At 46.3% G+C, this 26,419-nt stretch overlaps 1 protein-coding gene across 11 annotated transcripts in view; it reads right to left on the minus strand.

Annotated features, from left to right (window-relative positions):
* The window catches only part of hspg2.L (heparan sulfate proteoglycan 2 L homeolog), a 112,525-nt gene that overhangs the window by 47,946 nt on the left and 38,160 nt on the right, over positions 1 to 26,419 (minus strand). For 4 of the 11 annotated variants that reach the window (XM_041569901.1, XM_041569900.1, XM_041569899.1 and 1 more), the window contains exons 3-36: positions 24,588 to 24,668; positions 21,807 to 21,875; positions 15,827 to 15,936; positions 15,566 to 15,624; positions 15,074 to 15,234; positions 13,315 to 13,440; positions 12,853 to 13,131; positions 12,017 to 12,136; positions 10,876 to 11,007; positions 10,623 to 10,767; positions 10,359 to 10,510; positions 10,098 to 10,244; positions 9,725 to 9,888; positions 8,999 to 9,178; positions 8,491 to 8,687; positions 8,266 to 8,413; positions 8,019 to 8,146; positions 7,227 to 7,313; positions 6,888 to 6,946; positions 6,622 to 6,680; positions 6,232 to 6,372; positions 5,800 to 5,982; positions 5,369 to 5,548; positions 5,139 to 5,257; positions 4,941 to 5,052; positions 3,620 to 3,733; positions 3,418 to 3,539; positions 3,117 to 3,203; positions 2,817 to 2,866; positions 2,647 to 2,729; positions 1,554 to 1,694; positions 1,269 to 1,460; positions 877 to 915; positions 248 to 352 (exon numbers count right to left, since the gene is read on the minus strand). In XM_041569901.1, the coding sequence (XP_041425835.1) occupies positions 248 to 352; positions 877 to 915; positions 1,269 to 1,460; positions 1,554 to 1,694; positions 2,647 to 2,729; positions 2,817 to 2,866; positions 3,117 to 3,203; positions 3,418 to 3,539; positions 3,620 to 3,733; positions 4,941 to 5,052; positions 5,139 to 5,257; positions 5,369 to 5,548; positions 5,800 to 5,982; positions 6,232 to 6,372; positions 6,622 to 6,680; positions 6,888 to 6,946; positions 7,227 to 7,313; positions 8,019 to 8,146; positions 8,266 to 8,413; positions 8,491 to 8,687; positions 8,999 to 9,178; positions 9,725 to 9,888; positions 10,098 to 10,244; positions 10,359 to 10,510; positions 10,623 to 10,767; positions 10,876 to 11,007; positions 12,017 to 12,136; positions 12,853 to 13,131; positions 13,315 to 13,440; positions 15,074 to 15,234; positions 15,566 to 15,624; positions 15,827 to 15,936; positions 21,807 to 21,875; positions 24,588 to 24,668 (4,271 nt within the window). The remainder of the gene's footprint in view (positions 1 to 247; positions 353 to 876; positions 916 to 1,268; positions 1,461 to 1,553; positions 1,695 to 2,646; positions 2,730 to 2,816; positions 2,867 to 3,116; positions 3,204 to 3,417; positions 3,540 to 3,619; positions 3,734 to 4,940; positions 5,053 to 5,138; positions 5,258 to 5,368; positions 5,549 to 5,799; positions 5,983 to 6,231; positions 6,373 to 6,621; positions 6,681 to 6,887; positions 6,947 to 7,226; positions 7,314 to 8,018; positions 8,147 to 8,265; positions 8,414 to 8,490; positions 8,688 to 8,998; positions 9,179 to 9,724; positions 9,889 to 10,097; positions 10,245 to 10,358; positions 10,511 to 10,622; positions 10,768 to 10,875; positions 11,008 to 12,016; positions 12,137 to 12,852; positions 13,132 to 13,314; positions 13,441 to 15,073; positions 15,235 to 15,565; positions 15,625 to 15,826; positions 15,937 to 21,806; positions 21,876 to 24,587; positions 24,669 to 26,419) is intronic. The other 7 variants (XM_041569905.1, XM_041569904.1, XM_018226510.2 and 4 more) reach the window with 5 other exon arrangements.

The raw sequence follows: 26,419 nt of genomic DNA on the forward strand, positions 1-26,419 counted from the left end.
AGACAATAAATAGGAAATATAAGTGGAAATATGAAACAGGAGAAGAGAAGGAAGGAAAGGGGAAGGCAGAATTGGGCAGAAGACAGAAATGGTTTACAAGGAAGTGGAAGTGCAAGTAATGAATATGGGGAAGAAGAACAGAGACCCTGAACCTCTGTGACTGCGGATACATTGGGTGCTGGGGGGCAACGTGCAGTTGTGGCTCAATTGAGACATTGGGGTGGGGGTTCCCCTCTCAGACAACTACCTTGGCCTGACGGCGGGGGCGAGTGCGGGTGGCAGGAGATTCTTCCATTTGCCCAGATGCCACTTTCTTCCTCAGTTCCTCCTCGCTCAGAGAAGAGTCGTTCTGCTGGAGGGACACGGCCGTCACAACCCCCCTGCAGTGTCGCATTTGCACATGCACCGACCCACCAAGGGCAAAAATCACAGCAAATACCCTCAGCAATGGATGTAAATGCCCTCCTGGTGGATTAGTGGAGCCCGGGGTCTGCTCATGCGCAATATCACTGAATCTCCGCCCACACTGCCTTAACCACCAATCACAATGGCACACAAGCCCCACCAGGGTAAATTTATAGCAACAGCCCCAGGATCTGCCCCAGAACCCAAGCACACGACATATTAGTACCAGAACTGACAGAATAGGACAAGAACAAGAATCCCCATGCGTATAAGCCACAGTGCAGTGTTTTACCCACAATTCCACTAACATGCGAGTTACAGCACTGCATTAGTGCCAGAGTGTGTCCCATAGAATCACACGGGGCAAATGTACCAGCCACGGGCATTGTGGGAACCCACTGAATGTGAGCTGAGTAACGGGGGGTCGCATAATCACAGGCAAACACAGCAGGAAACCCCGTGCCGCAATACCTTGTGTGCGCGACGCATCCGAGCAAAGTACATCTCCCGCTGCAACGGCGCAATAAAAAGGGAAGAAAAGGACAGAGAAGCTTTGAGATAATGCCCATTTGCTGATCCTTATTAGCAGGGCACAGACTACATGAGGCTTCACATACTGCACTGCTGTGCGGCATCAGCTTCTATCAACCTCATGTTCTACTTGATGAACCCCTAAGCTTCTCCCCAGCAGCCCACTGAGCATGTGCAGTGCCAGTGACTCACAAAAGATGGAATAACAAGATCCAAGATGCGGAGCTGCTGGGGGAACTGGGAAAGGCTGGATCTGTAATTACATTGTATAAAATACAGAATTTCCAGTGCATTTTAGGCTTTAGTTGTCCTTTAATTCAGCTGTGTCCTACCTTATCTCCCTGATACCCCTCGGGGAGCTGCCAGTAGTAGGACTCCTGTCCCAGCTGATCGAAGGAGCCGTGGGTGAGTTGGGGGCCGTGCGTGGACATTTCCACCGTGAAGCCGGAAGTGATGCGGGAGCTGTGCTGCCGATTGATCAGAGCAAAGTTCTGGAAGTTTCCAGGTAGGAACGGGGTGGAAATCTGATATAAAGAGGAAAAAATGAATTATGAAGAGAAGTCCTAGTTAAACTGGTCCCAGGCTTCTCCAGCCAGCGGTGTTGTAACTGGTCTCACCAGCTCTCGGTGGTAAGTAGAACTGGAGCACTGCTGGGTCACCCCCATACAGAAGCAGGGGAGGCATCCCTCGGGGTTCTCTGTGCTGAGGTGGAAATATTGGGGGCGACAAGTTCCGCAGGAAGAACCTTCCACATTGGGCTAAAGGCAAAATAAAGACCATTAATTGTGGGTAAGGGCAATATAGTAACACTCTGACTAGATCTGAAAATAAAACGTCTCTATTCACCAGGGAGATATTTAATAGTATAAAAAACAAAATAATTTGGAGTGAAGCAGAGACAACCTGCAGGGAAGTACAATGCACCTACATTTACACTACTATATATTATACTACTATACTGTATATACTATATATAATACTACTATACTGTATATACTATATATTATACTACTATACTGTATATACTATATATAATACTACTATATATACGGTACTATATATAATACTAATAAATATACTATATATAATACTACTATACTGTTTATACAATATATAATACTTATATAAATATATAATACTGATATATATACTATATATAATACTACTATATATACGGTACTGTATATAATACTAATATAAATATATAATACTGCTATATATACTATATATAATACTACTTTACTGTATATACTATATATATATAATACTAATATAAATATATAAAACTGCTATATATACTATATATAATACTACTATACTGTATATACTATATATAATACTGCTATATATACTATATATAATACTAATATAAATATATAAAACTAATATATATACTATATATAATACTACTAAACTGTATATACTACATATAATACTAATATAAATATATATATACTATATATAATATTAATTTAAACATATAATACTGATAATACTACTATACTGTATATACTATATAATACTGATATAAATATATAAAACTGATATATATACACTATATATAATACTAATATAAGTATATAATACTGATATATATATACTATATATTATAGTAATATAAACATATAATACTCATATATATATACTATATATAATACTATTATACACACTGGGGAAATGATTTACAAAATAACCATTTGCTCTACTCACTTTGCACTCGCACTGTCTCCGGGAGTCGCACTTATCACTGACGCTTCCACGCAGGTCACATGGGCACGAGCTGCTTCCGTCTGCTGGAAGACACAAGAGCTCACAGTTAGGAGACCTGATGGGAAACCATTAGAGGGGGAAATGTGAGAGTAGGGGGAAGGGGTATTTACCTGTGCAGGGCTGCCCTCGTGCTGGGTCTCCTCTGTATCCCGGGGCACACCTGTATGGAAAGGTAGGTACAGAAAGTCAGCAAGATTGTCAAGGTCAGGTGCTCATTAAAGGGGAAATAAAACTATTTTAGGAGGAAGTGCTGATTAACAGCAGAGCCTGGCATATTTGGGAGCTCTTTAGTGCAGAAGAGGTGGCGCTGTTCCATTGCTGTCTATGTGAGAATCAGGTGGAAAGCGGTACTGCACGTCTCACAGTGGCATCTGAATAGTAAAAGAATGGGAATGAAGCTAAGGGGGCACCTTTCACACTGGCGACCAGCATAGCCAACGGGGCAGGAGTCACAAGTGGGGAGTCCGTCTCTGTCCAAAAAGCACGTCCCAAAGTACCTGCAGGGGAACAGGGAGAAACAGATAATGATGGTGCCAGTGCTTCTCAGCTGGAAGGGCACAAGCTGGCGCTCCAGTTAACTTTTACTGTGCCACGTGCCACAAATAAGCTCAGTGCCCAAGTTATTGGCCAATCTACATTTCTGCCCCTGAATCAGTTCATTGTGCCGTTAATTCCCAATACCCCCCCCCTGGGTATCCCTGTGGCACATACTGGGCAGATGTTCCCTGGCACGGGCAAGGCTGGCAGTCTCCAGTGGTTCCGCGGGTGGGGTCCCCGTAGAATCCCGACTTGCACTTCTCACACTTGGTGCCCTCCGTATTGTCCTGGCAGTTCTGGAACAAGAAGGACAGGGGTGTCAGTCATTTGTCTCCAATTCTCCCTCACCCCCTCCACATAAACGCGTTGCACCCACCAAACATTCGCCAGTTTCCCGATCACATTCGGACGAGTGGCCCCCACACTGGCAGCGCTCACAGGTGCCCAAGTACAGACCAGAGGTAGAGCGGGTGTATCCCGTGTCACAGTCCTGCGGGGAACACAGACGGGACAATAAAGTCATCAAATAGACCATCTGCAAGGGTGCAACTCCCCCAACCTTCCCTGCTAATCTGCATTCACCACTGAGCCCCTACTAATAATTGCAGGGAAATTCAAAACCTTTCCTTAGTAAATTAACAATAACGTGGTCTCCCTGTTGTACCCCGATTAAAGTAACCCCCAAATTTATATATATATATATATATATAAATAATAACATGGTCTCCCCACTCCATCATCTTTGGCACTTTACTTCCTGCTCCTGGGCTGTTCTCTTTCCCATGGTCAGACAGGAACCTCCCCCTGGGTAAGTGAATCTCCCCCAGTACTTACCCAGGTACAGAGCTCTAATTCTCTGTACTTGCTGCTCCTGGGCTGTTCTCTTTCCCAAGGTCAGGCAGGAACATCCCCATCCCTACCCAGGGGGAGGTTCCTGTCTGACCATGGGAAAGAGAACAGCCCAGGAGCAGGAAGTACAGAGAATCAGAGCTCTGTACCTGGGTAAGTACTGGGGGAGATTGGATTCACTTACCCAGGGGGAGGTTCCTGTCTGACCATGGGAAAGAGAACAGCCCAGGAGCAGGAAGTACAGAGAATCAGAGCTCTGTACCTGGGTAAGTACTGGGGGAGATTGGATTCACTTACCCAGGGGGAGGTTCCTGTCTGACCATGGGAAAGAGAACAGCCCAGGAGCAGGAAGTACAGAGAATCAGAGCTCTGTACCTGGGTAAGTACTGGGGGAGATTGGATTCACTTACCCAGGGGGAGGTTCCTGTCTGACCATAGGAAAGAGAACAGCCCAGGAGCAGGAAGTACAGAGAATCAGAGCTCTGTACCTGGGTAAGTACTGGGGGAGATTGGATTCACTTACCCAGGGGGAGGTTCCTGTCTGACCATGGGAAAGAGAACAGCCCAGGAGCAGGAAGTACAGAGAATCAGAGCTCTGTACCTGGGTAAGTACTGGGGGAGATTGGATTCACTTACCCAGGGGGAGGTAAGTGACTGACCATGGGAAGAGAGCAGCACAGGTTAAGGAAGTGCAGAATATGAGACCATGTTTTTATCTATATTGTGCTTATCCTTTAACAATAAACATTGCACCATTATATACTCTTCAAAAATTCAATGGCCTACATGCCCCAGATTTTTTTGAAAGAACTTTAATGTCAGTTATGTTGGGTCACACATGTACAAACCTGACAGGACGGTCCATTATAACCCGGGGGGCAGACACATTGCTCCACTTCCACTGCCCTCTGCCGATCAGTTGGAAATGGCACCGCGACATCCATGTGAATATTAGAGATCCTACAAAAGCAGAGATTGGGGGAAGAGTCATGAGCTGCATCGGACCTAAACCCATTAACACAGGGGTCGTCTCACTGTTCCCTCACCTGGTCTCCACCATCCTCTCGGCATACGAGGAGCGGATCATCAGTAGGTCAATGTCTGCCAAGGCCATCAGTAAGTGCTCCCGGGTGGCATCCTGCCCATCTGCACGTCTCCATGCCCTCTGCAAAGAAGAGAAATTGGAAGAGGCTCCACAAGGCAGGGAGAATATCAGCTTAAAGGGACATCAGGTCCAGGCTTCGTTGGGTCACATCAGAACCCACCAGGGTCTTACCTCGCGGAATGGGACAGTAATGGTGATGGGGAAGCCGGGAGCTGTCCTGGTGTTTGACAGGTGTTCCAGGAAGATGCCGTTGCCCTGAAGCACCACGTCTGGTTGGTTGTACAGAGGTTGAGATCCAGCGGGAGCTTCAAAGGTGATGGTGTAGCGAAGTTCCCCCCCGTAGGACGTCACCTGGAGCACAAATACCCTCAATAAAAACTGGGGTCACTCTGCAGAATCCATAACAATCCATACCAAGCAGTACCAACCAATCAGAACTTTGCTTTCATTTTCTAGTAGACTGATTGCTGGCTGGTTGCTAAGGGTAACGGCAATGGGGCAATGTCAGTAACTGAGCATAGACTGGAGATTCTGTTCCAGTCACAGACTGATGGTTCTGTCAGGATGTTCTAGTCACCGGAGCGGCCATACCAATTGCTCACCTTGTCGCCCTTAAACCGATCCGGAAGCACCCAGAAATAAACGTCTTGAGGGACGTTAAGGAAGTTGCTGAATGTCAGTTCTGAAGGGCCAGTCACTCTGATGCCTTCGCTCAACGTACGGGTGCTGCCGGCATTGGAGATGGTAAAGAGCGCCCGGTCCTGGCTGTCGTATGTGGAGCTAACCTGTTGGTAAATCCAGAAAAACAATGTTACCGATATGGGAGTCCCCTTTGTAGATCCCGATCCACCAAGCCCAAGATGGTCAAGTCTACTCCGATAGGGAGGTTCTTCTCTTGCATCTGAGTTGTGCTCCAAGTACTAACAGAACTGGAAATACAGAACTGGAAATACTCCTGCTTGTTGGTGCAGGAACCTCAGTAACGGGCGGGGGACTAGTCTTTTAAACCTCCCCTACTCTTGCCAGCCACTTACCTGGTCTCGGTTCCAGAAGGAGCTGGAGCACTGTCTGGTGACCCCCATACAGAAACACTTGAGGCAGCCATCGGGGTTCTTCTCGCTGAGGTAGAAAGTGCCACTTTTACATTCACTGCAGAAGTTTCCTTCAACATGAGCCTGGAAGATGAGGGGCTTATTAATACATTACATTAAGAGGAGGGGCTTATATGAATACGTGGTATCAGTTACACTAATGATTGGCTGATCAGTTGGCCTCAGGACAAATAACAGCCTATGGCATAGCATTCTTAAAACTGCTTTAAAGTTCATAAAAAGATCAGCAGGAACTCTAAGGCCAAACACAACCTCACTCACTGTCCCCACCCCTTGTTTGTGATTAAAATGTTCCTTTTGGGCAGTACTTACCTTGCACACACAGGAGCCGTCGCTGGTGCTGAGCGCCCCTTTCACATCACAGACGTTCCCTGTTTGTACAGAAGGGGAAACAGTTCAGTGGGGGGGGGGACCAATCAGTGAACAATAATTTGGAAGAGCCTAAAATGTATTGCCGTTCTCATGGACATGTGTTCTTTAAGTAACCAATTAGCAAATGGCTTTTACACTATGACAGAACTAACCCAGCGGCTGATTGGCTTAGTCTTTATTTGTCTCCCAGGATTATTGGTACTTACCAACAGGTTCACATCGGCCTCCAGGCTGCATTGGGCGACCATCATATCCCTCAGCGCATCTGTCAGAGAAGTCATGTAGATTATTTGGGCTGTAAAACTCTTAGACAGGTTGGTGAGTCAACTGTGACTGATAGTGGCCCGGCTGCTGTTTAGCAATTGGCTGAACACTCTGGGTAATGGCACCAAAGTGCCAAAAGCCCCAATAGATTTTCCCTGAATTTGCCCCATTAGCACTTGTGTTGGTTCTGTCAGGTGATGGTGGAGTGAGTTTCTCTTTCTACTTGGCCTTAATATATTGGGGAACAACTGGTGAAACCATCAGCCTCCCCTGTAACTCACCTCTCACACCTCCTCCCGGTGTACCCTGGAGCACAACTGTCACACGTGGGTTGTCCATCCACATCCATAAAGCACGTGTCTGAGAACCTGAAAGGTCACCACATTGTAACCATGTAAGAACCGTAATTCCAGGACCTTAAGCACTGGGTTGTGAATCAATAGTCACAGAACTCAATGGATACAGACTCAACAAACATGAGATACAGCAGACTCCCAAGAAGAAACCCAACAGATCCAGAACTAACAGACATAGGACTCAAGAGAGACAAGACCTAAAAGACACAGTACCCAACATACACAGGACCAAACATAGAAAGACAGACCCAAAAGAGACAGGACCCAATAGAACCATTAACAGATACAGTACCCAAAAAACACAGGTCCCAACAGATATGGTACCCAACAAAGGCAGGACACTACAGAAACAGGACAAGGCCCTACAGAAACAGGACAAGACCCAAGAGAGACAGAATACAACAGACGCAGAACCCAACAAGGAGAGAACCTATAAAAATGGTCCAGGAGATATCTAGTATAGGTAAATCTAAAAACAACTGGACTTGTTCATTCAATGATTACTCAGCAAGTCCAGTTGTTTTTAGATTTACCTATACTAGATATACCATGACCTGGATGAATGAGAATCTTCATAGTCATACCCAGGAGATGTTAGACACGGTATCCAACAGACACAGGACTCAAGAGAGACAAGAATCAAGACCCACTAGACCCAAACAACAATGGATACAGTCTTTAATGTCAGTTTCTAATCAATGGTAATATAAATAATACCTGCGTCTTGGGTCGGTGTGTGGACAAGGACATGGCCGACAAGCATCTGGAACACCTCTAGTGGGATCCCCGAAGAAACCAGCTTTGCATTTATTGCACTGTGGCCCCTCTGTGTTATGCTGACAGTTCTTGGGGGTAAACAAATTCAGGAAATGTTACCAGTCCTTAACTCATCATTTCTATAGACTACACTATAGTGATGGAGAATCCCTCAATAGCCTAGCACAAAGGATATCTATACACTCACCAGACAATACCCGCTCACAGGATCACAGGAACTGGCATGCCCATTGCAGTTACACCCAGAACAGGTGCCAAGGAAAGGCCCACCAGGGACTCGCTCAAACTGTGCGGCACAAACTTCACAGGAGAGACCAGCGTATCCACCAGGGCATCTGAAACAGAGAAACCAGAAGTTACCATCAAGAACCCAACTATTTCCCTCTTTGTTCATGCCATGAGTGTTCCCCACCTGCACTCTTCCACACCCACAGCTGGGCCAAGTTGGGTATATTCCACTGAGGTTGTGTCCATCACGATATCGGATATCCCCACACTCGCCATCTTGTTGTCATACACTGTCTGGATCATGATTCCTTCCAGGTTCTGCAGCGTCATCAGAAGGTCCTCCCGAGTCACTGGGGCACCAGACTCATGTTGCCAGTTTTCCTAAAAAGCAGAGGATGATAAGGTTGAATCAACCTCTTATCACTTTATTTGCTCAAAGTATAAAAAGGCGGCACTCCGGTTAAAATAGAAAGGTGGTTTATTCCAACATCATCACCAGACGGGTGGTTTCGGGAGGATCTACCTTAATTATAGGCTTCAAAATGGAGCTACACTAAGAAGAACACGCAGGGGGTGAGTTTTGGAGTGGCCAAAATCTTTTTTTCTACTGTGCCTTTACTTTACCCACTGATTTAAGATTAAAGGGTTTGTGGTCAAACTTGAAATCCTTGAAGCCTAAAGAGTTCCCTCACCTCAGTGAACTGGACTTTCCTCTGGTTCACAATGGATGGCTGGGTAGATGTCTGCACACGATAAATCAGTTTGCGTCCATTTCCTATCAGAATCACGTCTGGTTTCCTTACTGGCTCTGACTGGCCACGAGTTAATCCATAACGAACTTTAAAACTGAGCGATCCACCATATGAATCCACCTAAAATGGGAGATTCAGATATTACTGGGGAGCATTTATAACCAGGGAGGGCAGAGTCCCCATGAAAATTAAGGTACACAGTTACACTATCAACCAACATTGGCATAAGGTGGCCATACACGGGCCGATAAAAGCTGCTGACAGACCAAGTCGGCAGCTTATTGGCCCGTGTATGGGGCCCTCTGATGGGCTTTCCCGATCGATATCGAAGTCGGGCCAGATGTCAATCGGACGGGACTAAAAATTCCATCGGATCGTGGCCGCATTTGTTCGTTGATGCGGTCCTGTGATCCGACCGCCCGTTACCCATCATTAGGATCCGATCGTTGGGCCCTAGGGCCCACGATCGGATCAGCCTGATATGCCCACCTCAAGGTGGGCATATCAGGGAGAGATCAGCTCGTTTGGCGACATCAACAAACGAGCGCATCTCTCCAAGTATGGCCAACTTTAGACTTTCACCCATCAACAGTTTGTTCTATCACTTTGCACCAACAGAATGCGTATGAATTACCACCAATAAAATGGCCAAACTAGATACAATACCTTGTTCCCTAAGAACTGGCCAGGAAGAGTCCAGAAGGAGTCAATACTCAGGAAGCGGCGGGAAAGGTCCACGAGCTGAAACTCCTCCACACTTGTATCGATTTGCAGTTGGTTAGAGGACAGCGGTGGGATGCCCACGTGAGAGGGGACAGTGATGTTCACTCCTGAGAAGTAAGGAAGGAGTAGTAAATGGTGCAATCTTAAGGGTTATCAAGAAAGCCTTCAGTTAAATAGAATAGAATTTGACTATGATGAGATGAGATGTCCAAATGGCACTGGTCTTCAGTGATGTCTTCTGGCAACATCCGTACTAGTAGAAATAAATTATACACACAAGGAATGTTCTTCAGAAAGCATCATCTAGGTTTATTACCTTTGAAATCTTCTGGCACATCAAATCGGAGTCGGATCTGGTTTCGATAATGCCCTGTCTGCTGACAAACTTTAGTCACCCCAAAGCAGAAGCAGGGGATACAGCGGGATGAGCTCTCCACATAGAAACTACCCTCTGGACAAGGACCTAGAAGGCCACAAGAAAAGAGCATTAGTATCCAAATAACAAGAACCTTAAATGAATATTGCCTAGCCACTTGTAGCTTTAAAATCCAACCCCAGGCTGGTTACCCTCATGTACCTCTGTGTGGCTTCAAAACCAGCACTCCATCGGGAATACCAAACACCATGCCTTTGGCATTAATGGCTTCACAGGTATAAGCTCCTTGGTCAGCTTCCTTTACATCTCGAATGATCAGGGTGCCGTGCCCATTCTCACTGGTCATTGAGACCCTGGAATACCAAACAACTGAAGGTCACATGCAAGATAACATCTATGGAAATGCCCAGGCCCTTCAATGGTGGTGCTTTACCCACAGTTCCATAGTGAATATTCAATGTTTACCTATTACTGGTAGGGATGTGACCCCAGTTGAGCCTCCAGGTGATTATAGGGGTAGGGACGCCAATGGCCACACAGGTGAAGCGAACGGTCTCTCCGCGGGAAGCCATAATGCTCTCCTCAGGCGGTGTGATGACTTGGGGTGGATCTAATTAGATAAATATATAAATTTGTATTTTAACAGTTGAGTTTTTTTAATAATTGTAAATCTAAATAGTTGAGGGTTATGGGCACCCTGGGGTGCCATAGAACTTACTGCAGCCAACTTCATCAGAGCGATCAGGGCAGTCAGCTTCATCATCACACTGGTAACTGGCAGGGATACAGGTCCGAGCTTGAACGCAGACAAACTGGTCAGGGGCACAGGTGTCACTTGGTCCTTTGGTAGCTGAAAAAAGACAACTGGATGATTAGACAGAGCAGGAGCAATGAACTATATCATTACTGAGAATATGAACGTTCTGCATTTCTTGCCCTAAGTCTGTAAAGCGGGGTCGTAGGGACTCTTATAAATCAACAAGGTCTGTGAATATGTTGGTGGTGTTCAAGTATAAAACAGTGCAACTAGTGTAAGAAGAATACAGGAGATGACTTTTTGGGGTGATAATTTCCCAGAAATGATCTGTTGGGGTGAAGTGCCTAAACAAACATGTTTAGGTAAGAAATACCCAAAAGTAGGCATGATGGACTGCCATATAGCAAAGTGAAGCACTCTGGGTGTAGAAATGACCAAGAAAAGATACTTTGGATGCAAAATGACCAAAGGAAGATGTGTTGAGTTGAGAGAAGACCAAGAGAAGACATGCTGGCATGAGTTCTGCCCTAGAGAATAAGACAAGTAGGCAAGGGAAGACATGGGTGAACACTAGAGTAAGACTACCAAGAAAAGTCTTATTTGGGTCAGAACCACCCCAGAGAGCTATGTTGGCTCAGAGATGCCCTAGAAGAGACTTGCCAAGGTAGAATTCTCCAGATGATACATTTCAGGAGGAGGTGCTCAAGTGAAGAACTGATGGATAAAGTGGTGCACTGGAATAATTGTTGGGAATAATGTATCTATAATGAGACATTGTGGGTTGATAGCTTCTGGGTTAGAACACAGAAGACTTGTTGGGATGCAATTTGCCCAAGAGGAAGAGTGTGGGAGTGATGAAGGAACAAGTGATAAGAAGTCTAGAGCAATGGAAAGTTAAAGGAGCATGATAAAAAGAGTGAGAATTGAAAGGCACAGGTAAATGATGGACAGAATGTGATATTGAATGAGATCTTCAGTTTTTGGGCATTGCAAGGACAGAAGCCTTGGCACAGTATATGTTTAATGCACCCACTGACCAAATCAGCCACCCTAGTGATAGAAACAATCCCATTGCCCCGATCTGTCTCCAATTCCTACTCACGGCAATTCAGTTCATCCGAGCCATCGCCGCAGTCATTGTCGCCATCACAGCGCCAGAGCTTCAGGGCACAGCGGCCATTCTTGCACTTGAATTCGTTGGGCTCGCAGGGGGAAGGGGTGCCTGGTGGGAATTATTTATCTTCTTAAGAAATGCTTTGCAGAACTAAGCATAACACTCTGCATCTACCCCGACCACCCAGGAACCTAACAGGGTTCCAATCTTCCATACTGGGGCCATGTGGGTAGGTACAGAGACAGCTTGGTCTTTCCCCATTGGTCAGTCACCCAGGTATATACCCACTCAGTGGTCAGGGAGAGGCTGGGAAGGGTCAGAATATTTTGGGTGCCAGAAGTTCATTCTGTACTTGAGCAGACTGCACTGTGCATGGACAAGACAAAGATTTGGGTACCCGGCACCCATGGCTAAATTCAGGTCCCTCGACTTGGGGCAGGAATTATTCCTTGTTGGGTGCTGGGAGTGAGGACTCAGATTACACAGGGTCCAATATCTGTGCAGTGATTGTGGTTCACATAGGGTGCCAAAAATAAGTGCCAGGATTAAGGAGTCTACGAGGTGCCCAGTATCTAGAGGGGTACTGAATAATATGCACTACACTAGGATATGGGTTTATATCTGTGATGCTCAGGATTTAACATTCTGTCTCCCGATTGTACTACATAGTGATTTGGGGTTCACCTGTCTCATGCCCCTTCTTCTGCAGAGGGTTCAGGATTTAGTCAGTGCGCTGGGCTTTGGAGTTATAAGTGGGGGTGCCCCTGGCCCATACCAGGTTACTCAACTCATGCTGTTGAGCCCACAGTGCACAAGGTACCTACCACATTGCATTTCATCGCTGCCATCCTTGCAGTCCTTTTCACCATCGCACAGATAATCCCGGGGGATGCAATGCCCATTGGGGCACCGAGCTTCATCTCTACGGCACTGCCGTGCCTCAAAGTCTGGAGGTGGTTTGGGGGTGACATGTTTGAAGGCAGTTGTAGTAATAACAGGGCTGGCAGAGGTAGTTGCTGGTCTGGCTGTAGAGACTGGACCTGGCCTGGGGCCAAGAGTAGTAGTTCTTGGTTCTTCTGACCCAGTAACACTTGGTTCACTCTCTGCCCAAGAGAAAGAAGAGACACAGTTAGTGGGACTTGTGCCGACTCATTTATAAAAATATATTCATGTGCCAGTGGGCAGGTAAGTGCTCTTGGAACATGGACAATATGGACAAATAACTGCCCCGTGCAAGTGCAAAATGTAACATTTCCCAGTCCAACCCTCCTCCAGTGATTCCTCACCGCATCCCAACTCATCAGACATGTCCCGGCAGTCATGGCGCTGATCACATCGATATTCGGCAGGTACGCAGTCTCCACTGGTGCAGGTGAACTCGTCGGCTCTGCATGGCCGCACCGAGGGAGTAACTGGAAACACAAGAGTCAGTGATGGGATGGAACATTAAGTAAGAACAATAGAAATATGGCTAATGGAGGCCAGGTTGCATCCAACTTTAACCCAGCTGGCCAACTGGTCCTGTCTACCCGATACCATTCTGCCCAGGTAGAGGTAATTTTAGCCTGAGTGGAGGCTTGACATAAAGTCTTTCCTGTGTCAATATCTTCACAATAAAATAAGATTTGCATTTATTATATATGTGCAATGATCTGCCCCTACTATGGCCTGTGTGGAAAGCCTTTACCTCCTCCGATGTTCTTATTATAGATGGAGAAAGCCCTTGTGAAACTGTCTGGTCTCCTCTATGGCTCTCCTTATGGTGTATGGATGAGACCAGCCTCCACTAAGGCTCGTTGTGAAACAGACTACTCTCCACAAATGCCTTGAGCCTGGCCTCCTCAAATGTTCTACTTTGTGCATGGAGCTGGCCTCCACTGAGGCTGAGTTAAAGAAAGTGGTTCTTTAAATAGAGGAAGAGGTTTTCCTAGAATAACCCTGTGTATAGGTCTGGCCTCCATTACCCTTCTGTTATACCCTGTTGAAGGACAGGCTTCTCCACTGCACAAATACATTAGACATGCTGGAAACACAATCGAGATGCCAAGGGTCCCGCAGCCCCCATAGCTAATGGTGCCCTCTTGTTAGTTTATATTTTGTTAATCTCAAGATGACACTTGGTGAAGTCTCTGATCACAAACAGCAGAGACAAGTCAATTCCCTGCACTCTGATCCATTAGCAACAACTACAGGCAATTCTGCATTTTGGGGGAATACAACTCCCAGCAGATTACTAATTGCAACTGGAAGGTGAATTATCTTGCATGAACACTTACAGGCTGCACACCATGCACTGGGCCCTCAGAACACACATGGGCCATAACTGGGACTCACAGCACCTTCTTACCTGGAGGTTCCGTTACTACAGGTGAGGGCAGGGTCTGGGCTACAAAGAAAGAGACTTTCAGAGTGCGTGGGGCATTTATGGCTAATGAAATCAGTGGAAGGGTAAAGGGAGTCCGCGTTGGTGGAAACAGTTCTCTTATAGTTAAGCTGCTCCTCCTTTCCAGACTCACTTTGGCATTGGTTCTGCCTCTTTATTTCTCTCCCTCATTACAGTTCTCTTCCTATACTCCTATATTCCTATATATGATTCCAGTCTACCATTTCTCTCTCATTCTCTTTCTCCTGTCTCAATTCTCACTCTCTGGCTTCTGTCTTCACTTTCTGGGTCCTGTCTCCTTCTCTCTCCCTTCTTCTTTCCTACAGTCTTGTTTCTCTCACTCTCCGTCTGCCCCTTCTCTCTCTCTGCTTCTTTTCTTGTCTCAAATTTTCCTCTTTTATAGCTTGTCTCCCTCCTACCTCTGTGGCTTTCTTCTCCCTTGTCCCCCCTCTATCTCCTGTCTCTCTTCTTGCTCTTTGGATCTGATGATCTTCTCCATCTATGGATCCTCTCTTCTTTCTCCCCCACTGGCTTCAGAGTTCTGTCTCCTTCCACTTCTCTCCCTCTTTCTTCTACTGTTCCTTTCTCCATCTTTATCTCTATATGAGTCTCATCTCTATATGAATAAGATTTATTAAATATAAAATTGTTGAATTCCTCACCTGATCCGAGGCGGCGGAACTGGAACCCTTGAGTTGAGATTATGTAGGAAGCAATGGAGCCACTGTCTATGACAGAGAAAAGCACCTGCCGGATCTCAGCATCATTGGAATTGCCCTCAGACCCAACATCCAGTTCCACAAATGTATCTCTGTCGATGATCCTGGTGAAGTCAATGGGGGAAAAAGCAGATGAGCCACAGAACTATCTGAGATGGTGAACGGAATGGTTATCTATGCCTGTCTATAGGAGGTGTTTGGGGCACAAGAAGAGCCTAAAAGAAACCGATTTAACAATTTAACAAACCTACAAAGCAACTTCTTTACTACAAGGCCAAATTCTCCAAAGGTCTCACCACTCATAATCTTGAGATGCCTCACATGAAATCCCAGTCCTCTCTGGTGTCCAACCTCCCCAGATCAGGAAAGTTTTGGCTACGCTATTTGACACTTGGGTGGTTATTTATGGCAAAAACATTCTCTCCCCGAACTTACTTGACGTATACGACGCTGACCATTTGCTCTCCAGGAATTTTATGATACTCCGATTCCAGCTGAAAATAGAGATGAAGGGTTTGAGTTAAAGATCAAAATGCATTGGCCTTTGCCAGTCTAATGGAACAGCGCCCTCAAGTGGACACTTTATTATATAACTATCTATTTGCTCGAGCTCCTCCATAACAAAAGCCCGAAAGGCAACATTTAATCAGTTTCATGTTCCTTTAATGTGACATATTAATGAAAGTCGCATCTTACTGTGTCCACGACGGCTTCAGACAACTCTGTGAATTCCGGGGAAGAGACATTATCCAGGTCTGGTGTGTAATCTATGGACTGGGTGAAATTCACCAGGGCCCTGTAATAAACTGCGGGAGATAAAACAGAGTCAGGGGGAGACGTTGGCAGGGGGCACAGCTCATTGTTTAGCAATAACAACGGCACAGAGCTCATTCATCTGCCACGGGGAAGATTTAGAGCAACTTTCCAATTGCCCCAGGAGAAAGGACTGAGAGGGGAGAACATTAGGGCAGAACAGTGACCTCTGAATGGGCAGGGTGGGCACATGGCAGTTGGCAGAATGTTGGCACAAAGCGACCAGTGCCAGTGCCTGAATATCTGGGCCAAGGGCAGTGAATCAAATCAAGTCGTGAATTTGTAGAACTGTGACTTATGCTGATGGGGGATTAAAGCAATACAATATATCAATGGGACACTTAACTAAACAAAGGCACCAAACTTATCAACAATATCCTTGATTTAAATAGAGAGGACTTTGTGCTGAATGTAGTTGAACCGCACCTCTCACACGTTTCCTATGGTATTCCTGCTTATGTGGTGCAGATCCCCCTAGACGGTCGGCGTACGTCAATATAATGCAATTAGTTCTTGAAGAGAGTCGAACGATTGAAGGAATAATCCATCGATCGAAGGATTTTCCTTCGATCAAAAGGAAGCCTACGGGGGACCTTCCCCATAAGCTAACATTGGCCTCGGTAGGTTTTAGGTGGCGAACTAGGGGGTCGAAGTATTTTTTAAAGAGGCAGTACTTCGACTATCGAATGGTCGAATAGTCGAACGATTTTTAGTTCGAATCGTTCGATTCGAAGTCGTGGTCGAAGTAGCCATATTCGACCATTCAAAATTTGAAGTATTTTTTCTTCTATTCCTTCACTCGAGCTAAGTAAATGGGCCCCATCATATGTATTGCAGGTGGGGAGCCCTTTTATTGGGACCTAAGTCTAAGTTTAAAGGCTCTCGAGGTCTGTCCCACATACCCAAGTCCACATGGGCAGGGTCGGACTGGGGGGCTTTGGGCCCACCGGGGCTATTGCCCCAGGGCCCCGCTCCGGCCCCCGCTGCCGCTCCGGCGTGCTTCATCGGAGCAGTGATCCGGTGATCCAAAAGTTCGTAAAAAGAAGGAGAAGGTCAAAAAAGAAACATTAATAGCAAAACATTTCTTCACACGAAAACACACAGTATCACAAATAAGATGACAAATACTTGAGAAAATTGTTACCACAAAGTAATGACTCGAAACCGTACAACCAAAGAGATTTTTCATCAAAAAACATGGAAGTAAATTTTTTTTTCGTGCTCATCACTATTTTCCCCTCCCCCTTGCTGATTTGCATATGCAAATTAGGGTTCGGATTCGGTTCGGCCGAATCTTTCACGAAGGATTCGGGGTTCCGGCCGAATCCAAAAAAGTGGATTCGGTGCATCCCTACTATTTAATAAGGAAAGAGAATCATGGTTACCTTGGACTTGAAATTGAACTTTCAATTGACTTTTGGACTCTATACCAACATGCGGACTATGCAGGCCAAGCCTCACTTTGGGATTGCGCTGAACCCTTGAGAATTGTGGGTAATGGGGTGGGACTCTATGTACCTTGTATGCTTTAATAATTTTTAGCACTAATGTTCTGTATCCTGATGAAGGGAGGGAACCCCCTCAAAACGTTGATGCACAGTTGGTCACAATTTAAGGGGTAAACTCCCCACCTGCAATACATCTGTTGTTTGTGTGACTCTCTTCAAGAATAAATTGCACGACTTTGTGCTGAAACCATAAATTCCTTTATACAGACTCTCAGACGCTTCTCGAAGCTGCAGCTCCTCTAAATACCCCCCGTATTTGTATATCTCTATAGATCAGGTTGGACGCAGTTCTCATTTCAGACACTAGTGGGCGCACTCCATTCACATTCAAAGAGACATTGCTTGATTTTAGGTGGGGCCAACTTGTATGAGTAAAATTGTAATTACAGCGTAAAGTAAGGCGTTAATATACATTTTGCACCAGAGCCCAGATCGGGATAAGGATCCAGCAGAACCCTTTTTGAAGAATTCCTATCCCTGCATTTACTGTGTGGAAAATGGAAAGGGCTGCTGTTTGAGGATATGAGTTTCTTGACCTGAGAACTATTAACAGAACAATTAACAATTGACATTTGACAAAACGGAGGTTCCCAAACCATGAAGATGGCCTCAAAGGAAGAGGACAGAGAGTCAAACCTAAAGGCCAATGAAAGTCATTGCTGATTTGTTACCATAGATACCCAGTTATACCTCTAGGGATAATTAGGCACCTCCTCAAGCAAGACAGACACAGACTAACCTAGAAGGATAGCACCCTACATAGAGTCAGTTGAACCACCTACATATGACACATAGAAGTCAGGCTGAGCTATAAAGAACTAAAAACTACATGAGCCTCCTTCCTTAAGGGAGACTTTCCAATACCTAGAATGGATTTCACACTACCTTTATGGAATAGATGTACCTAGAACGGCATAGACATACCCAGAACGAGCTAGTCTGACAAACAAGATCTAAGCTTACTCCATTAGACCCATCTAGTATAATGAATATAGAAGCAATTAGAACCACTTAGCATGATCTAGGCTTAACCATAGTGGGTCAAACCAGTGAGCTAGACCTAGTTATAGTGTGCTAGGCTTCTTTGTTCTATGTCATCTCAGCCTGCACAGCACATGCTTTGTAGGTTTAACTAAATCAGGTTTAATTAGATAGAGTAAGACCTACCTAACATGAGATACATTGAAGTAGAAGAACCAGATTGAGCCAGATTTACCTAGAATGACCTGGTATGAGAAAAGCTTAAACATTAACCCAGTTCAGCTTTAGGCTTGATGAACCCACCGTTATCTAGAACCTCCCTGAGCTAGAATGTAGTGGAACTAGCAGCTACTCACGAGTTACATGTATGTTGGATGTGTTTAGCAATGAGAAGTGCTGGTTCTGGGCTCAAGATAATATAGACTAGGATAATGGATAATTATGAGGAGTCCAACTGTGACTCATTAGCAGCTGGTTCCAAATGTGAGTGAGAAGATTTCAGCTGCACATACCATCAGTCCAGGAGGAGTGTTCCACGCATGGCTCAGCTCCCCTCCAGAATCCTCGGCTTTTGCTTCCCAACACATCAGGCTGAACCCCCCCATATTTATGTGTCAGTCTCTGGGGCCCCTGGGGCCTCTCTGTACATGATGTATCTCAGCTGAAGCCCAAACATCTGTCTCCCCTGTCAGATCAGGAGGATGGTTCACACCATAAAATCCACCTTCCAGCTTCAGTACTGGGTTAGTGCCCAACATGCCCAGTGGTTCAGTTATCATGGATAAAGGATTCCACGTTCCCATGTAAGTGGCAACTGTCACACGGCTGCACCACGAGCCATAAATTACCCCCAAGCAACATGCGTGACTGCCCCCAAGCACAGCTGCGAGAAACAGATACCTCCATAGGGGCTCCTGCCAGGATCTGGGAACCCAAACAGATGCACACAGCTGCAACATCTACTGGAGGATTCCCAAGCACCCGGCGTTCCTGAATCCCCCCCCCAAGATCTCCAGCCAAAAAGGGTCCGAACAAGTGGCTACAATGTAATAGCCCATCATGTAAAGTCCACACTCTCATGTACTATTGGTTCTATTGCTTAAAGGGAAAATATATTCAATGTATTCTCAATTGTTTTACTCAGAAATAGATATTTCACTATAAGGGCCGTGCTAATTATGTGCCCAGAACATTCCTTCTCTGTATATTTGTATTTATACATATGGGAGGAGGTGCCATATTGATTCCCTTAGACAGTACAGTATGAGGGTATAGCTTATTGTGTGCCCAGAACATTCCTTCTCTGTATATTTGTATTTATACATATGGGAGGAGGAGGTGCCATATTGATTCCCTTAGACAGTACAGTATGAGGGTATAGCTTATTGTGTGCCCAGAACATTCCTTCTCTGTATATTTGTATTTATACATATGGGAGGAGGAGGTGCCATATTGATTCCCTTAGACAGTACAGTATGAGGGTATAGCTTATTGTGTGCCCAGAACATTCCTTCTCTGTATATTTGTATTTATACATATGGGAGGAGGAGGTGCCATATTGATTCCCTTAGACAGTACAGTATGAGGGTATAGCTTATTGTGTGCCCAGAACATTCCTTCTCTGTATATTTGTATTTATACATATGGGAGGAGGAGGAGGTGCCATATTGATTCCCTTAGACAGTACAGTATGAGGGTATAGCTTATTGTGTGCCCAGAACATTCCTTCTCTGTATATTTGTATTTATACATATGGGAGGAGGAGGTGCCATATTGATTCCCTTAGACAGTACAGTATGAGGGTATAGCTTATTGTGTGCCCAGAACATTCCTTCTCTGTATATTTGTATTTATACATATGGGAGGAGGGAGGTGCCATACTGATTCAGTAAAGTATGAGCAGAACATTCCTCAGACAACTATACACTGACCAGCTACAACATAACTGGAATCACTTCGATCTATTGCTTATTAAAATGTAACTTGCCCTTTTATTAAAGGGGAAGTGCCCCTGTGATGGAGACGTTGGGATAAGCAGCATTAAGTAAATGGAAACTCTGTGATTAGGGGGAGGGAATAAGACCCCCGTATCCCATGTCCCCACAGCAAACAGAGGCGCGGGGAGTGAAAGGAGACCCTTCCCTGGCACATAAAGAGCCGATTCAGCCCCTGATATTTCCATCTCTCACTCAGAAATGTTTAACCCTTTCAGGCACAGGGAAAGAGACAAAACATTTGATTCAGTCTCTCCGTTCCCTGCGGGTTTAATGGCTCAATCCTTACCCCCCCCCCTCGGCCATCTGACATTTGGGACAAAATGGGAAATAGCCCAAAACACTTGGGATGTGGATTCTCCGGACAGGACGGGATTATTCCCAACGTGACATCAGGCTCCATTTCCAGCAGTTTAAAGGGAACAAGAACAAACAAAGCTGCAGTTCTTAGGCTGTAATTTGCTCTGGGGCGGAGGCGGGGGTGCAGGAATGAACTGTAGTTCTCACTCAGTAGCAAAGGGAAGAAAGAGCCCAGTGTGTGGGAAGCCTGTAGCCCTGCACGTCTGCACCCCCACACACTGGCCAACACCTCCACACTCACAGGGCAACGAGGGAGGCACAGGGGATGCGGCACAGGGCACTGAGTAGGGCACAGGAGATAGGGAATGGGGTGCTGGGCAGTGAGTAGGGCACAGGAGATGGGGCACAAGGCAATGAGGGAGGCACAGGAGATGGGGCACAGGGCACTCAGTAGGGCACAGGAGATAGGGAATGGGGCACAGGGCACTGAGTAGGGCACAGGAGATGGGGTGCTGGGCAGTGAGTAGGGCACAGGAGATGGGGTGCTGGGCAGTGAGTAGGGCACAGGAGATGGGGTGCTGGGCAGTGAGTAGGACATAAGGAGATGGGGCACAAGGCAATGAGGGAGGCACAGGAGATGGGGCACAGGGGACTGTAGGACACAGGAGATAGGGAATGGGGCACTGGGCAGTGAGTAGGGCACAGGAGATGGGGCACAGGAGATAGGGCATGGGGTGCTGGGCAGGGCACAGGAGAAGCGGCACAGGGCAGTACCCATGAGAGGGTACAGGGAGTTCAGGAGAAGGGCAGTGAATGAAGCACATGAACTTGGGCCAAGAAAGTCCCACACTTGAATTTTTTCGCACAAAGGAAGTGTCATATTTTTAAATCTAAAGTAAATGAACAAAGAGAATCTTGTTTTATTCTATCACAGTGACCCTTAATGTGGATGATGGGAGTTGTAGTCCAGTTCAGTTAAAAGGGCCACGTATGATGCCCCACACCCATGCAATACACTGAGGGGCACAGACTGGTACTAAATACCCCAACACCCCCCCCCCCCCCGTGGGGGTCACTTACTGAGGAAGGGCTCCTGCTCCGGGACACTCATACCCGCAAGCTGAGGCTCTGCCAGTGACGTGTCAATACCTGTGGGGTTGGGGGAGTAGGGTATCGGGGGATCACAGGGCAGGAGATGGGGGTAATGGGGGTGCCAGGGCAGCAGGGGGGGGCAGGAGGGTCAGAAGGAGAGATGAGCAGAATGAGGGGCACAGAGGAGTTTGGGGGGGAGAAAAGGGGCAGAAGGAAATGAAAGAGAAAGAAGAAATTATTGAAGCAGAGAAAAGAAAGATTCAAGTACAAGTTTCTCTCTTTCTATAGAAAAGAATTTCCAGCAGGTAAGTGGCCCCCAGTCTGAGCAAAATAACCCTTTAGACTCCAGCCAACAAACACATTGTATATATATATCTCATATGTCTGTACTTCCTGCTGCTGGGCTGTTCTCTTCCCCATGGTCACACAGGGCTACACACGACTGTACAGAGAAATACAAAGAAAACGAGTTGATTTCACTCTCAGGACTGGACGGAGGAGCCAGAACATTCCATCCAGAGCGGAGGAGGCTTGGGGGGGAGCAGGGACTGGGGGCGCAGGGAACGAGCGGAAGGTGATATCTCACAAACAACAGATTTGTACATGGAAAATAAACAGGAGGGTGCAGGGAAACAATAGGCAGAACTCCCAGCCGCCCCGCACAGATGTTCCCTCAAATGAAATAAACTCACTTCCCTGAGAACGAACAGCAACTCCCCGTCTAACTCCCTGTCCCCCCGAGACTGCCCTTAATCCCCCTAATTTCCTGCATCCTTGTGTCAGCTGCCAGTGTCATGTACCCCACAACTGCCCCCCGAGACATTGACTAATTGCCAAAGAAATTAGATGTATGTTGCACGGAGACACGGAATTCAGTGTAGTCTGCAGCAAACTTCTGAAGTACCACCGGCCATTGGCACATTGATCTATGGGGAATTAGTAGTTGCCCCGTGTCATGTGACACCCCTCCATATAAAACACAGACTATTGGACCTCAGCTTCCAGTAAGAACAGATACAATCAAAGGACAAGTAACCCATTAATCTGTAGGGCAGTCTAGGAAGCCACATTAGTGATGGGTGAATTTCTCCCGTTACACTTCGCCTAAAAATTCACGAATTTCCCGTGAAATGGCGAAAAATCGACCCGTGTCAATTTTGGACGCGTGTCCACAAAGTTGCTTGCGTCAATTTTGATGGCGGTCTTAAAGTCAATGGGCGTCCGAATATTGTTGAGGCGCGTCAATTTTGACGCGAGCAACTTTTCAGATGTGCGTCCAAAATTTTTGGACGCAGGCGAATTTTCGCTGAAGTTTCATGAATTTATTCACCGGTGACGAAACTTGGAAATTCGCTGCGAATTCGCGCCAGGCGTATTTATTTGCCCATCACATATGAATCAGACCAAAGGTAAATTAGTTAAAAAGTAGAAAAAAAACTTTATTTAAACAATCCCGAGCCTATTAACCCATTAATCTGGCCCGTGGCCCCCGAGATGTGTGTGTCCCTATACCCAGTCCTGCAGCTCTGCCCCCATGTTGTACCCCAGTCACTGCTACTTGCCACTGAGCTACTGGTTGCCCCTCTGTAGGATCTCTGTGCCAAGGTTGCCCCTTCTCCTGGGCAGAATGGAACCATCCCGGGCAAACTCCGCCCTTATTGTATATTTAACCCTCACACTCCCTGCACAGCTGCCCCTTATACCATCTCACTGCCACCTCATGCCAAGCACATGCCAAGCCACGGGGTCCCTAGAGTTTATGTGCCAAACACACGATTATGAAGCAGGAAAGGGAAACACCTTCACATAATGATATTAATCCCTTATAAGGCGGGTAACAATTCATGTTTAAAGGAGAACTAAACCTCAAAAATAAATGTGGATAAAAATGTCCTATTTTCTATAGTGAACTTATTGCAGGAGGCTAAAGTTTGAGCTTGTCAATAGCAGCAATGATCCAGGACTTCAAACTTGTCACAGGGGGTCACCATCTTGGAAAGTGTCTGTGACACTCACATGCTCAGTGGGCTCTGATTGGCTGTTGAGAAGCTAAGCTTAGGGCTCGTCACTAATTATCCAGCAGAAAATGAGCTTCCCTGGCTGTAATATAAGCTGATGCTACAGGTTTGCTGATTATTCAATTCTGATGCTAATTGCACTGGTTTCTGTGCTGCCATGTAGTAATTATGTGTATTAATTACTAATCAGCCTTATATTGTGACATTTCTATTCTATGTGTACTGTATATTGTGAGTGGCTCCCTAAGCTCAGTAAGTGACAGCAGCACAGAGCATGTGAATCAGTGAATCAGCAGAAAAGAAGATGGGGAGCTACTGGGGCATCTTTGGAGATACAGATCTTTACTGCTAAAGGGCTGTGGTTGCCTTGGGCTGGTACAGAAGCACAAAACATAATGTACAACATTTCTACCTACTTCTTTAGTTTGCCTTTAGTTCTCCTTTAAAGGGGAAGTAAAGACTTCACATGATTTTGCACTGATAGTGCTCCACTGTTACTTGAATATAGCTGTGCTGCTTTACTGCACTGTCACCTCTGAGCTGGGCTGAACCATAAGATGCTGCTCTGTCCGTATGTCTGGGGGGATTCAGTCTGGCTGAGGCGTGGGAAATAGTTACAAAATAATCCCTCCACATACTCTGCTCAATCAACCTTGTAGGTTTAATCTTTAACTTATGGATTTAACCCATGGCCCATTGAATGACCCCTTTGCTCAGCCAATCAGAATGTTCCCAGATAGAAATCGCTTACCTGTAGGTGTAAGAAGCGAAGGGGGTGTCGCAGGGCTTAGTTCCTCCGTGCCACTACCAGTCTCTGTACTGCCAATGTCATCTGGAGAGAGAGAAAGAGAAATGTAACTGTACTTCCTGCTCCTGGGCTGTTCTCTTTCCCATGGTCAGACAGGAACCTCCCCCTGGGTAAGTGAATCCAATCTCCCCCAGTACTTACCCAGGTACAGAGCTCTGATTCTCTGTACTTCCTGCTCCTGGGCTGTTCTCTTTCCCATGGTCAGACAGGAACCTCCCCCTGGGTAAGTGAATCCAATCTCCCCCAGTACTTACCCAGGTACAGAGCTCTGATTCTCTGTACTTCCTGCTCCTGGGCTGTTCTCTTTCCCATGGTCAGACAGGAACCCCCCCTGGGTAAGTGAATCCAATCTCCCCCAGTACTTACCCAGGTACAGAGCTCTGATTCTCTGTACTTCCTGCTCCTGAGCTGTTCTCTTTCCCATGGTCAGACAGGAACCTCCCCCTGGGTAACTGAATCCAATCTCCCCCACTATTTACCCAGGTAGAGAATAAGTAATGGGGGAGAATGGGGTCCAGCCTACAGGACTCTCAATATGTGGAGACCATTATAAGTATCTAATTACAGAGTCTTGGTATGGTTGGTGTAACTGTCCCTTTAAGTCAAGTCTATGGATTTCCCAGGATGCAGTGGGTGATTGGCCTCATTACTAATCACTGAATCATTTATTGTCTCTGGTGCCACATTTCTTTCCTAGATGTTCAGCTTGTGATTGATGGGCGGAGCTTTGTAGATAAGTGAGTGTGAGTGGAGGGAGGTCAGACAAGGAGAGTCACATGACTGTGGTACAACCCAGGCTGGGGGCAAAGTCTATGGGAGCAGGGGGAGGAGCCTGTACACCTGGTACCTTCATTCCCCGCCCTCTATAAAACCAGGAGTGGAACAGACACACGGCGGCACCTGACAATCACTGGATCAGGGCAATGGGGAAACCAAGGGAAGGAGCAGATACCGGGCAGGAGCTGTCACTCACTGTGTCCGGGTTACTGGGAAACCAAGGGGCGGAACAGGCTGCAGATTGGCTCTTTCACTGTGTGGATCCAACGTATTTACTGTAATTTCACTCATTTCCATATACCCCCCTGGGTGCCCCCACCTGTTCATCCCACCTAATGTTATAGAGACTCACCCCCCTGTCATTGGGGATAATGAGCCAGTCTGGGCATTGTGAAATCTTATTGTTCTTATTTAGTACGAAGAGGAATCAAGTTAAACAAATCCAGGACTGGATCGTTATCCCCGCTGACTTGTTTATTGGCACCCAGTAGCACCCAGTTGTACCCAATTATACCCAGTAACACCCAGTAGCACCCAGTTATACCGAGTAGCACCCAGTGGCACCCAGTTATAACCAGTAACACCCAGTAGCACCCAGTTATACCCACTAGCACCCAGTGGTACCCAGTAGCACCCAGTAGTACCCAGTTGTACCCAGTAGCACCCAGTTATACCCACTAGCACCCAGTGGTACCCAGTAGCACCCAGTAATACCCAGTTGTACCCAGTAGCACCCAGTAACACCTAGTTATACCCAGTTGTACCCAGTAGTACCCAGTGGTACCCAGTTATACCCAGTGGCACCCAGTGGTACCCAGTTATACCCAGTGGCACCCAGTAATACCCAGTGGTACACAGTAGCACCCAGTAGTACCCAGTAGTACCCAGTAGTACCCAGTGGTACCCAGTTATACCCAGTGGTACCCAGTTATACCCAGTGGTACCCGTGCTGTTCCAGCAGTAAGTGGGATTGAGGGGTCTTTATTGGGCAGTGACTG

This window comes from Xenopus laevis, chromosome 7L, assembly GCF_017654675.1.
Source record: "Xenopus laevis strain J_2021 chromosome 7L, Xenopus_laevis_v10.1, whole genome shotgun sequence".
In the NCBI taxonomy this organism is placed as follows: Eukaryota; Metazoa; Chordata; class Amphibia; order Anura; family Pipidae; genus Xenopus; species Xenopus laevis.